The sequence below is a fragment of the Prorops nasuta genome, unplaced genomic scaffold (genome assembly GCF_024137725.1).
Source record: "Prorops nasuta isolate Cenicafe-Biocafe unplaced genomic scaffold, Cenicafe_Pnas_1.2 PNAS00032, whole genome shotgun sequence".
Classification (NCBI taxonomy): Eukaryota; Metazoa; Arthropoda; class Insecta; order Hymenoptera; family Bethylidae; genus Prorops; species Prorops nasuta.
The window spans coordinates 719,168-732,590 of NW_027116829.1; the positions used below are offsets into that span (position 1 = coordinate 719,168).

General features: G+C 38.6%; 4 protein-coding genes across 8 annotated transcripts; 1 reads left to right on the plus strand and 3 right to left on the minus strand.

The window, feature by feature from the left end:
- Positions 1-3: 3 nt before the first annotated feature.
- On the minus strand, positions 4-1,338 carry LOC136783066 (uncharacterized). Its single transcript, XM_066742885.1, has 4 exons — positions 951-1,338; positions 665-886; positions 381-587; positions 4-305 (listed from the first exon to the last, which is right to left on the minus strand). Exons 1-4 carry the CDS (start codon positions 1,099-1,101, stop codon positions 157-159), a joined length of 729 nt encoding a protein of 242 aa, XP_066598982.1. The 5' UTR covers positions 1,102-1,338; the 3' UTR covers positions 4-156.
- Positions 1,339-1,866: 528 nt separating this feature from the next.
- LOC136783046 (uncharacterized) lies at positions 1,867-4,165 on the plus strand. Its single transcript, XM_066742840.1, has 6 exons — positions 1,867-2,201; positions 2,962-2,988; positions 3,471-3,530; positions 3,620-3,661; positions 3,745-3,798; positions 3,920-4,165. The coding sequence occupies exons 1-6, from the start codon at positions 2,118-2,120 to the stop codon at positions 4,163-4,165; spliced, it is 513 nt and encodes a 170-aa protein (XP_066598937.1). The 5' UTR covers positions 1,867-2,117.
- pzg (putzig) lies at positions 2,218-5,916 on the minus strand. Of its 5 annotated transcripts, XM_066742930.1 has the most exons (8): positions 5,849-5,910; positions 5,433-5,695; positions 4,876-5,360; positions 4,614-4,799; positions 4,299-4,543; positions 4,149-4,231; positions 3,608-4,029; positions 2,218-3,528 (listed from the first exon to the last, which is right to left on the minus strand). In XM_066742930.1, the coding sequence occupies exons 2-5, from the start codon at positions 5,684-5,686 to the stop codon at positions 4,299-4,301; spliced, it is 1,170 nt and encodes a 389-aa protein (XP_066599027.1). In that variant the 5' UTR covers positions 5,687-5,695; positions 5,849-5,910; the 3' UTR covers positions 2,218-3,528; positions 3,608-4,029; positions 4,149-4,231. The 5 variants fall into 5 exon arrangements, with proteins under 5 accessions (XP_066599027.1, XP_066599030.1, XP_066599029.1 ...); XM_066742933.1 differs by lacking the exon at positions 2,218-3,528 and having other exon boundaries at positions 3,550-4,029; positions 4,876-5,321; XM_066742932.1 differs by lacking the exon at positions 2,218-3,528 and having other exon boundaries at positions 3,552-4,029; positions 4,149-4,223.
- Positions 5,917-8,278: 2,362 nt separating this feature from the next.
- Positions 8,279-12,440, minus strand: LOC136783072 (uncharacterized). The gene is made up of 3 exons (XM_066742901.1): positions 12,132-12,440; positions 10,156-12,028; positions 8,279-10,087 (listed from the first exon to the last, which is right to left on the minus strand). Exons 2-3 carry the CDS (start codon positions 10,165-10,167, stop codon positions 8,924-8,926), a joined length of 1,176 nt encoding a protein of 391 aa, XP_066598998.1. The 5' UTR covers positions 10,168-12,028; positions 12,132-12,440; the 3' UTR covers positions 8,279-8,923.
- Positions 12,441-13,423: the final 983 nt, after the last annotated feature.

Sequence of the window (13,423 nt, forward strand, 5' to 3'; positions counted from 1 at the left end):
CGAAAATTGGCTATAGATAGCGCTAATAGTATGCACATTCGTTACTGATCATTCTCACTTCATTATGCTTGTATTAAAATGCACAGAGTGAATAAAATATATCAGTGGATTTAAAAAACATTTATATTGCCCATTGAAAGATTTAGGCAAAATAAATTACTGCTTATAATAATGTTTTTTAAAAATATCTCTCAGCTTACAGAGGAAACTAGTGATATCCATTATTTTCACCGGCTGTGAAATATCTGTGGTGTTTATTAAATCATTTAAATGTTCCAGATTTAGTTCAGGATTGATATTTTCAACTAAAAATTAAAGACGTTAAATATTTTTACACTCATATTTTCCTATTTACTTTAAAACCAAAATTTTATACATACCCTCCCAACAACTGCATTTGTTTAGGAGTTTCACACAATATTCTTCCGTTTTGCTCTTAGTAAGATAAAAAAAGTAAAAATGAATTATTTCATGATCATCAGTAGTTTCAAGATCTATTCTTATATCTAATTTATGTTTGTAATATGTACAAGCTTTCTTCAAAGCATCCCATTTTTCTGTTTTTTCTTTTTCACGTTTTTTCTTTTCTAAAAAAAGAAGTAAAAACATTCATGGCAAGATTACAGATGTATTACCTCTAATTAAAACCTAAACTTTTACTTACCCTCTTTAAGATCTACAGTTTCAAGCATTAAAGCTTCCCTAACATTTTTTAATTTAGCTATTTCATTCTTCACGAGCTCCTTTTTTGTAATTACACTTAAAATCTTTTTCTCTGTCACTTTTTCATTTAAAGCAATGGTGTCAATGTTTGACTGAAGGCTTTTTATTACTGCATCCAGCTTACACATGTATTCATTCTTCTCCTTTCGTTCTTTCTCAAATTCTGTAAGGTGAAAGACCACATTACATGGTTAAAGTTTTCAATTTATATAATGCTGCATCACCACCTGATTCTTGAATAGCTGTTTCTTTTAAACGATTTTCTAGACGTTCATAAAATCGTTTACAAAAAGTGTCGACCTTCTCTAGTACGGAAAAATTACCAGCACCTAAAACCTGTGCTACATCAATTTTTAGATCTTCTGTACGTAGCATCATTTTTCTTGTGGACTATACAAACAGACGTTAAAAACTTTACATTATCTGAAATAAAAGTGGTTATGTATTGCTATAACAAACAACGGGTGGTGCACTACGTAATATTGTAAATACTCGTAATTGCAATTAATCTTTGACATTTATGAAAAGAAATTAATGAATTTCAGACGTTCATTCATGCAATGCATGCGTCAAGAATCGTTATTTTACAGATCACAGACCACAATCTACAACAGCAGCTGTTTATACAACAGTTTACATTTTGAATATTGAGCAGTCAAGTCAAGCCAATCAAGGGCCTCCGACCTGCTCCCTGTCCCTGCTATAACAGAATTGACCAATGAGAGTATTAGCACGCCTTATGTACCCTCTCGAATACCGAGTGCTTGTCGCTGATAGGCTGATCAGTGATAGTAGCCTATACGCAAATTACGTCACGTCGGACAGCTCTACCTTGATGCTAATTGGCTGGTCAAAATGGTCGAATTCAGAAAGTATAGCGCTAAGGCAGCACTATCTTTGCGGTAAAGTTTCTGAACATCACCTTTGCCTAATCAAAATCAGCCAATCAGCGACAAGCACACGGCAGAGTCAAAGCCAAATGCTGATCATCCTGATCTAATGCCGTTTTGTATCAGCACGATATAATTTGAATTACAAGTCGACTGATTCAATGTACCGGCTAAAATGAATAATGTAAATAAAGTAGGAGAAATGTTTCATTTTAATAAATGGAAAACGTTACTGATAAATAGAATAATTTTTGCAACATTGTCAGGCATTGTAATCCAATTTTTGTTAATAGTTTTGTTAATATTAATGGTGAACTTTACAACAGATTATAATTTATGCCTATTTAATACTTGGAAAATAAACATTTCACCTAAGTTTTGGTGCTACTTTATAATTGTTACTTCTATTATAGCACTACAAAGTATATAATTAGTAACAAATATTATTTTCAATTTCCAACATACTCTACAAATAGATTTTCTCTATTTCACAACATATGTACGATGTCAAATTTATTGTTGGCATTACTTAATGTCATGGCCAGTTTCAACTTGATGTGGATACTTCTATTAATCAATGGTGAAAAGGTGAACCTTAAAGTTACCAAATGCAAGTCATTTTATGGGAAATGCTTAATTGAAAAATATTATTCTCATTTATTGGAAAGTATCTGGAGTGGTCTTTATCTCTTTATAGAAACAAGTTTTTTGCATACAAATTATTTAAAGTATTCATTTATGCCACAATCAAAGTTTTCGCAATTTACGAAAGGAACCCAATCAATGCTACCGACATTGATGTTAATATCAATTTGGTCTGTTTCATATTTTATAGTTATTTATTATTTCTTTGGAGCTTATGGTAATGTTATCTTATCTATGGTTGGAACTCAAGTATAGAATCTATACCACTAGATAATTTTTCTAAGCTATTAAACTTCCCATTGATAACATTCTTGGAGTTTTCAATTGATGTTTTCACGTATTATTATAATAGCACATCTTTGCTGTACAAAATTTTACTTAACTCAATGGACTTCATTTAAACTTCACTAGTTTAGATATTCAGACAAAGATAAAATTGATCTTATTCTCGAAGCACTGTCATCAGAAAAAATTCCAATTATACATAACTTAGCATAGTTGGATCTTTTTGTATTAAATCAAACCAACTAAATAGGTTGAAGTAAAATATTTATGTCAAGTCAACCTGGAGGACAACCTTATACTTGGGATTTCATAGTTGAAAAGTTTTTTTATTAATTTAAAATATTTTCAATGCATTTGAATTCAATTGTATTAAAGAAGGATGATGTAATTTCACTTATTTCTGTGGTGCCTTTTGTAGTCATCGTTCCGCATCAACAAGGACACGGTAGGCGGCCATTTTAAACTCGAAATACAACTTTTACTATTCTCATCAAAACCATATTTTATATTATAAATAAAAATATGTACTGCAGCCTACTTATAAAGCATATAACGATAATTGCGCATTTTAAGAATAATTTATCATTGACCGTCAGAAATCCTCAAATATTAACATAATACGATAAAAGATGAAAGACTGCTAATTTTATTGACCCAGCTGTGACCCAAAACCTGCAAAATTGTAAACACAAAATTTGTAACTGTATATAAATAGAGAGAGCAATGCTTTTACTTTAGTGAGCATAATTTTTTATCATACTGCAGTGAGAGATCAAAGAATAGTGTAAAATGTACATTAAAGTTTTAACAGTATTGGCTTTGTTTGGTAGTGCAGTCTTGGTGTGTAGATCAAACTAAAACCTTAAGTTTATAAATATTTGATATATTGATAGAGAATGTTTAATATTTATTAATGCTTCTTTTTAGGCCATTCCAATTCAAGACGCAAATGAAGCGGCCGTCGTACCCACTACTGAAAAGAATGCTGTAAGTGTAAATTCGCATACTTTAATGAGAATTTAATAAACTTGTATTATAAACATTATACGAGATTCTTTATTAACTTATTCCTGTAGGTAACTGTTCCAGATGACGTTCTTACATCAACTACCGAAGCGGTAAGATGCCAATTTTTTAAAAACTTTGCTTTGAAAAAGAAAAAAAAATAACTAAAATAATTATTTAATGTCAAATTTTTCAGTTAACGACGGAAGATGCATCAAATTCCGAGAACAATGACTTTGAGATCCCAAAAGTAAGTAAAAACTTTCTTCTTTAAAGTGGAAAATATACTTTTGTCCATAACGATATTCGTAATAAAATGCTTCTAGTATTTTTAACCAAAAGCTGTTTAACTTAAACTGTTGTCACTTTAGGAACACCGCAATATATTACAAAAAATCAAGGATGCCTTGAAAAAATTGGGAGATGCCATCAAGGAGACTATTGAGGAAGAAAAACGATCTATGGTGGAATTATGGAAATCCTGGAACCAGACAACAAAACAATTACTTAAAACTGGAAAACAATTAGGCAAAACTGGGCATGATTATTCCACATTTTTACCCAAGCTTCACCAGAAATTAATGGAAAAGAATTACACACCTGAAGACTGGGAATAGAACTCGGCGATTCTTCGGCTACAAACTTCTTTGTCTACCATTCCCAATATACTTTAATCTGTAATTCTATAATTTATAAAAGTAAAAAATAAAAATAAATTGACATATCTTAGTAAATTTTTAATCAATGCACCTAAAATGGCACTCCTGAAACAGATTCCAATAATTGATCATTGTTCCAAGTAACTTCCAGCATTTCTAAGTTTCCATCTTTTGTAAATGTTAACAATTGTTTGTTTGTATTATCCTTTATTTTAACTGGTATGTCATTACTAGAATTGGGACTTGAGATGATCGTAGGATTTGACATTCCTTCATTTATATTCACATGCTGTAAAACTCTTAGATATACCGGTTCATTTGTCAAGGAATTATCATCTAAAACGAATATCACCAATATAAAACAAAATGATCAATAATTACCACCAAGTGTAATTACTTAACTTACCAGATGTTAAAATTTGTTGAAATTGCAAATTGTTAGGACTGGTCAACTGTATTAAAGGAATATTTTCATTGTTGCTGGACAGTTGGGATTGTGGATATTGAACTGATAAAATAGGTAGACCTTGGTGTACTGTCTTTTCTTTTAATGTATTCATGGATTGTTCTAAATTTGCTAGTTGGTGTACCTCTATAAGAAGTAAAATTGTTAGTAAGTTAACATAACATTATTTGAAATACTTATCTAAAGTGAAAAATAGAATCACCTTTGTTTTTCTCATAAATATCAACATTGTCTTGTAAATTTGAAGGAGGACAATTATGGGTTGTAAATTGATCTTTACCAGAAAACACTGTACCACATTTATCACAAACTGCATTTTGCTTCATGTGATCTCTAATGTGATGGATCATAAATGAATTATGCTGCGTTGTATATTTACATTTATCACACTGTATCCAAGTATGCATTTTTTTAGATTTATTCTCTTCCAGAGAGTAATCAACAGTATTGCTTCTCTTTTTAGAAGTATTTGGTAGGGTAGATTTGGTAATCTGTGGTGGTTGATACGGATGCTTCCTGTCACTGTTCCCAACAAGTTCACCTTCCTCTAAAGAATATTTTTTTTCCAAGAATTTTAAAATGGAACTTTGAACATTGCGCATTTCTGATTCAAGCCTATCTACTGTATTTAATAAATTGGCACAGCTCCTGCAGATAATATCGTCTTCAGATATCACTACCATGTACCTGTATTTTATAAAAATCAAGGTTTTTCTGCAAAATCCGCAATATCATTGATTTTTCATCATTTATCATTACCTCTCTCCAACCAGTTCTCCTAATTTTTCTATCACCTTGGACCTTGTACTTTGGGTTTTACATGTAGCTAAGCAATAGCTTCTTCCTTGAATTTGTCCATCGCAGATGAAACATTGCGGATCCTGGACAGTTTTAGACTCAACTGCTTCATTCTCCGTAACAACTGTTTCTTTATTATTAGTGTTACTGGTATTATTTAAAGGTAAATGATAATCATGATGTATCATGGATAAGGCGAAATTTGGTGTTGCCATCCTATGTACCTACAAAAAAACGACGGCAATAGAAAAATTAAAAGAAACGTAACGTTTTTCCAAACTATGAAATTGCCCCTTTATCATTATTTTTGCATATATAGAATTTTCATCATCACTCAAATTAAAGTAAGCAATTGTATAATTCAATTAAATTTTTACCTCATTAAACGTGGTAAATGTAGTAATAACCAACTTTTATTTACTTACGTGTTACATATAGGCTTCGTTCGTTTATTAACCGCAAGAACTAAGCCTCTACAATGTATGTCACATAAAATATAGGTTATCAGAACTGACGGTACATAAACGAACGTAGCCACAAATGAAGGTTTTTGAAGTCGGCGCGCGATTTTATCGATCGCAGCATCATATCGAGATATTTTTTATCGATATATCAAAATTAAGCAGCGCGCGGCGGTAACTTTAAATTGTTTCAATTAAGCATTGAATGTATCTAAATAATGCAACGTTTAAAAAAAAGAATGAAGAAATTGCTGGGTAGGTAATAGTTAGTTCGTATACCATAGGAATGAGTGTTGCCCAGCCGTGGCATATATAATATCCTATAGATTCGTAAACAGCGTAGTATAATTTTTTTTAATGTTTTATGCTATGCCAGATTATTCTACCAAATTGAAAATTAGAGTTGCGATAATGCTGGTCAGAATCGTCATTCGTTAAAAGCAATCTGCATGGCAATATGAAAATAGATGAAAACCATAGGTGTAAAACGATCGTAGATCGTGCAAGGCCTCATTTCGCGCGATCTACTTTCTTACGACAATCTTTCTTTTCCATGTGGAATTTCACTGACATTTATTTTCCCTTTTTCTCTTTTTATAATGAAAGCTTTCGACAAGATTACTAAACAATAACCCGGTATTATTCAGAATGTTTCAGAAGTTGATACTTATCCAAGAGTTTTCCAAAGGAAAACGTCTCTCTCTCTCTCTCTCTCTCTCCCTCTTCAGTTTTGTATGGGACTGGGGAACAAACACGAATATACTTTCGCGAGACGTAATTCCTTATCGGCGCGCAAGTTCGGCAAGTAGCAAACTAGCAATTGCAGTTAACGTAACGACACAATTGCTGGTGAATCCTGTCATGCTCGTTCCTGTAGGAAAGCATCTCTTACAGAAATGTTACGTATACGCCTGGCTGCGTTGTTTCGTAATAAGGGGTAATTTTGCAAAAGTCTTTACCCGTTGCTTCTACGGTTAAATGATGCAACAGCATAATTCCAACAAAGCTAATGCAATAAAATTTGTGAACGGCAAGCTATAAAGCATGAATACTCGGAACGCCACATGCAAGGTATAAAAAGTGTAAATAAACAAAGAGGGACAGAATTTTATCAAATTACGCGTCGAGACTATTGTTACGTTGACGATATTCTCTATCGGTTCGATCATGATTTATTCGTATACTGTACCATGCCTTGCACTGCTCAAAAAGTAAGTAAAAATCGTGGAATTTCGTTAAGCTACTAAAACCAGGAGGAATCTCTTCAAGGATTTGCTATTCCACAAACGATCAAATGGGCATAGAAAGTTCGGTTAGTTTATAACTTTCATTGGGAATCGTAAATTGTAACGTTGTGCAATTAATATATATATATATATATATATATATCACCACATTCCTATCTGGAGTTACTCCACTCTCTTAATTCGATCGACTAAAAAATAAAGAGCAGTGTGCTCGTATTGGATCAGCGGAAAATACCGGAAATGGATTATGGGAAAACTGCCAGTTTTAATTGGCATAACTGTCATTACCGATTTTTTGCCGGATTTCAATATAGCGATTTCTCGCGCTCGTTAAAGCACAATTAAATTCCTTTCGTGGAGCGATCGTAGAAATGGTTTGTTGTGCACGGTTGAGCCTCGACAATGGAAATTTCGCGCATTTATTAAATTGCGCATAAAGGAAAAAAGCGGAAGGTGTAGCTACTGCGCACACAAGTTATCAATATATCATCGGTATTGACGAGATTCCTCTGCATAAAGGGATAAACTTGTGGATAACGTTATATGATTTATGTATATGTATATACATATATATGTCGCTTATTTTATACTTTCTTTGTTCGACCGTGCCTGCATAGCGAGCGAGAGGAAGCATTTTCACTCGTATCACACGTATACATGGCAATGCTCATCAACGCCGATGCACGAGGATTTCGGGGCTTTCACCGCGAGGATAGTACGTTACGTGGCGATCCGTGGTGCGCGATAAGACGATTGATCCAAGGGAAGCAAAGAGGGATAAAGTATACGCGCGCGGAACGCGATCCAGTAATTTGATCGATGCAGAACCGGAAGATCCGTTGCGTGCTCGAGATTGCAAGTGTTGCGAGGCTGTTGTTCAAGCGGCAAAAAGGAAAGTTAGATCCGCGCGTTATATCAGATTCTTCCGGTTTTAATCGCACATTTCCGTGTATGCGCTTATATAGCATAAGTATTATATACGTATATACATATACTATACCCAGACGTCCCCGTGTAAATCTCTCTCCTTGTAAACTTTTACCGGCTTTAATTGGCGAATCGACGACTGCAGGAAAGGATAGAGAGAAACGCCGGAAGCTTTTTTTTTTTGCTCTTTGGTTTTATTAAAAAGAAGTATAAGAAGAAGAGGAAGAAGCGACAGCGTTACAAGAGTCGCTCGTTACACAGTACGAACGATCTTTCCGGGGCTGTACAACAGTGTGTACTCCATTATTATACATACTTATATTCTTATCAGGTAAAAACCTAAAATATATTTCGTCGCTGATCCTGTGGCGGTGCAGCGTCGACGAAAGGGAGTACGGATGATTCTCCTTCATCGCAAAGTGGCGCCATTAGCATTGCAATCATCTCGTTCCTGCCCCTCCCTCCTTAGCATCCATCCAATGAGATCTATTCAAATCGCACAATCGCTCGAACGACGAGGAAGCTTCCAAAATTGTGTCTCGACGTCAAAAACAGTTGTACTCGTATATAGTTGTTACAATTATCGTTACATGAGATTTTACAAGCTTTCGAGAGGGACGTACATATATAGACATGGATTTAGTGTGTGTGTGTGTGTGTGTCTGTGAGAGAGAGAGAGAGAGAATGAAAGAGATTTTGTTTTCACAGAACTCGATCAGGTACTAGAACATTACTGATCGTATTCTGTCGTTGAGCTTTTGTCCAGCGCCACTCGCTCTCCTTGGAGGAGGCTCGTTGATGATCATTAGGTGATTTCTTAATAGCCAATGTGGGATGATTCAAAGTGTCCCGCGTCACCGCCACCGCCACCAAAGCTGGATTCGTAATCACCCTCGAGGTGTCCACCTCCTCCTCCTCCACCACTCTCCTGGTGTTGCTCGTAGTGCTCGTGGTGATGAACTGGTACGGGCACGGGTACCTTGACCGGATAAGGTACTGGCTTGGGCACCGAGTAGGGCACGTGCTTGGTTACGTGGACCGGAACTGGACGCTCAACGGGCACTTTAACGGCGTACGGTACTGGCTTCTCGACTGGTACCGGTATTTGTTTCTCCACTGGGTACGGAGCTGGCACAGGCACCTTTACGTGCACTGGTACGGGCTTCTCCACGGGATAGGGTACCGGTTTTTCAACGTGAACTTTGACCGGATAAGGCACGGGTTTCTCCACTGGTACCGGAACTGGCTTTTCCACCGGAACTGGGTACGGTTTCAGCACGTGGACAGCGACTGGCCTGTCCACTGGTATATGCACCGGATACGGTACCGGTTTCTCCACAGGGAACGGCTGTGCCACGTGCTCGGTTACCTTCACGGGATAAGGCACGTGCTTCTCGATGGGGTATGGTTGTGGTACCGGTACCTTCACAGGATAATGAACCTTCTTCTCCACCGGGTAAGGCTGAGGTACGTAAACTTTGTAGGGCACCGGTCTCTCAACGGGTACGTGAACCGGATAAGGTACCTTCTTCTCGACGGGATAGGGCGCTGGAATGTGAACTGGTACCTTCACCAGCACCTTAACCGGAACTGGAATCTTCTTCTCGACTGGATAAGGCTGGGGTACCGGTACCTTAACCGGATAAGGTACTTGCTTCTCCACAGGGTAATGGACCTTCTTCTCAACCGGATACGGTACTTTTTCCTCTTTCACGATTGTCACTATTTTATGATGATGCTCGTGATGCTCCTCGCCACCGAAATCACCGCTGCCCCCGCCAAAGTCGTGTCCACCGCCGAAATCGCCGCCTCCAAAGTCCCCGTGGCCCTCGAAGCCACCCTCCAAGTGCTCCAAACCGCGCTTCTCCTGCTTCTTCTCGCCTCCCGAGTTTTCCTCCGCTGCCTTCTCAGCTTCCTCCACATTGGCGGACTCCTTCTGCTCGCAAACGGCCAGGGCTACGCACCCCAGCAACGCGAGAACCTGCAAAATACACAATCTCTCGTGAAAAATATCCAATCCTCGCGTAATCCGAGATGCCGGGCTCTTACGAGAAATCTCATGGTAATTTCGGCCTCTTTGTATTCCAGCCAGAGTCCAGACTTTACTGGATGCTTCCCCCGAAGCTCGTCGAGGCTTTATAGGCTACTTTCTCACGACCCGTTCCTCCAGCCCCTCCGTTCGGAGTCGAACGAAAGTGAAACACGCTGCATGGCTCTCCCGCTCCTCTTATTTTTTTGCAAATTCAATCCTCTCTCGCCTCCACTCGATGACAATGATATATATCGTACGATGTGGCACATTGATCTTTTTTACACCTCGATTCCTAGAGGCATTCCTGCCTCGAGACGTACGATCGGCATGCCAGAATTTCCGGCAATCGCATCGATTTACAGCGCGCGGTGACTCGTCTCGTACATATGTCTCATATGTATATACCTAATATCTTAACTCTAGCCGAAACAAGAGGGAGATTACTCTTTAACCGTACGAGAAGATCGCGCTGTGATTTTTATTCCAGGCAAATACCGTTTCATTTTCCCGAATTTTCCGTGGACTTCCGGTATCGAGAGGCGGAAGGTGGCAAAACAAGCCAATCTGGAAAGAGCAGCTAGTTCGTCGGTGTCTCTCTCTCTCTCTCTCTCTCTCTTGCTTTGGGTGCTGCGGCGCGTTGGAGAGAGCGAGGGGAAGGAAGTGGGAAGTGAAAGGGGGTGGGGGAGATGTAGAAACCGAGGGGGAGAGAGAGAGAGCGTGTGTATGACGAGGAAGAGATGTCGGGGAGGGGGGAGGGGAGCACTGGAGCGTTTATTAGAGCGTTTATGCCGATCGGTCCGCGCGCTGCTGCTGCTTCGCGTGAGGTGTGGGTCCGGACTCCCGGTATGGATAAGCCTGGAGAACGTGGAGAACGCGGAGAACGCCTGGCGAACAGCGAGTCCTCGGTACAACGGTCGTGTGCGAGCTCGTTGCTTTTACGCAACGTTCAGGATGGCCTGTCCGGTGAAAACCGACAGAGTCACTTACGCCGAGATGTTGCGTATTTGCCGGGCTTTGACTGAACCAACGCTGCCACACACTCTGTTTTGCCTTTAGCTTGCTCCGATCTCCGCGGGGAAAGTGCAGCCATCCGCCAAATGTCGTTGCTCCGACAAACGTAAACCGCTGCGCGACTCTATCGATCCTCGACTCACTTTTCTATATCCTGCACCGTCACTTCCAACCTTCGCTCAAATCTGCGGCAGCTAAAACCCACTATTAAAAACCTTTTTATGAATCTCTTCGATCGGCCACTCGTTGTACAGCGTACATAGCGTGCTTACAATCTCAGTCGGAAGGGAAAGTAATCGTGGTGCATCTTGCGCGGAGCGATAATCATGCAGGAGCGAACGTTGCTCGATTATTTGGAATTTCGGTGGGTGTGCTGTAAGGAAACGTTCTGGGAGCCTTTTTCTCGCACTGTGTGCTACTCGATACAATTGATTCTCCTGTGAAATCTCGCACAGTTGACAGTCGAGTATAAAAAGGGTTTACGAGACGAGAGATTTCTTGATCCACCCAGCATGAAGCAGCGTGCTTTCGATCTCAATCGGGAAGGGAAAGTAAACTTGATGCATCTCGCAGAGCTATAGATAATCAGGAGCGAACGTTGCTCGATTCTTCGATGTCGAAGGATCCTATAGAGTCCTCGGGATCGAAATTCCAGTGCAGGCAATTGGAGAACAGTTAGCGCGCACCTCGGAAGTTCGAATGAAAATTGTCAGTTTTATGATCGTCGGAATTGGGAAGGGATGAAAATCTCTCCTGCCCCACACGGTGGGCATAAATACTTCCGGTTTATGCAATCGTCCTGCCAGCCTTATTACGTACCGATATACGTATACGGCCTTACGGGTGTTGCCCACCATCGAGAGATTTCGGCGAAGAGACCTGAAAGAAATCAGCGGAATTAGAAAAATAGGACAAACGTTGAAAGTGATTTGGTTCCAAGGTCGTTTCATTGTTGCTATTAGCAATAATTGGCGAGACTCACGCAACTCTCGTGCTCCAGACGTTCGCGTTTTCCCAGTTTTCTTTCCACTGCCCTGGCTGCGCAATGTCAATGTATGTACATAGAATTTCTAATGACTATAGTATTCTTGGAATTATTGGCCGGCGATAATCGGTGCTCCCTCTTATTTAACGTTTATACCTATGGGCGCGTTCTCTCTCTCTCTCTCTCTCTCACGAGGCTTCGACGCTGCTCCGGGAGTTTCCTCTTTCGCTAAAATTTCAATGGAAAAGCGAGATTGTAACTCGATGGGAGACTCCTACGTTGACTATGTAAGATCCGTCCGTTTAAGGAAGTGGCGGACACGTAATAGGTTAATATAGCGTCAGTGGAGCGCGAGGCGGCTCCGTTGCTGATGCCAGTGAAAATAAAAAAGGACTAAAAAAAACCAGTACACGCTTTCGATTCGAGCTCCTTCGTATTAATGTTTCCGCGCGCTCATTCCTATACTTAAATGTTTAGCATTCTATTTGGGACACGGTGTGTAATGAAATCGAGCATCGATGTATTTAATTTGATCATGCAGCCGAAAAAGTATCTCTCTCTCTCTATATATATAAAAAAATTTTAAATTCGGATAGATCGTTTAGACTCGTTTCTTAACGCAAAACGATGTAATATCGTCCATTTTCCAGGTAATTATCAAATATTTAGCCAGTGGCTATAAAGGAATAGAAATTTTATGAGAGTTACCCTGTGCAGAATTTTCATTGTAACACTATAATAAACCTGTAATATTTACGTGAGTTGGTTTGTAAAATTTAATGACGGAATCACGCCTCTGTGTCATCGTCCGGTAAGACGAAAAGTAATAACTTGTTCTTTTAATACCATACAAGTTTATCAGATAAGCGTTATGGGGTCGTTTGCAAAGTTGCGCAACCCTTTGCTAAATTAGCAAGGTTTCCCTCGAAACGCGTGCCAGGTGTATGTTTGCCAATTTTCCTTAACGCTATATATATACGGATTGCACGTAAGAGTTATTATTTCAAATACTCTCTTTTATACTTTATATTTATGAAAACTATTGTACCCGTAACGCAACAATTTTCTTAGAACATTAAGTTGTTATAAAAATAAATAGTTTTTAAAGAATAAATTACTAAAGTTAATCGAAATAAATTGCATGGATATGGGCAATCTATAGTGTTAAAAGCATTTCAAAGGCAAACGTATATAGATTGTCGTTGCATTTGCTTTTAGAAAAGTAGCAACGATACTGCGATCGATAAACGTCCAGCGTAAATTGTAATAGTAATGAATTTCCTTGCAAT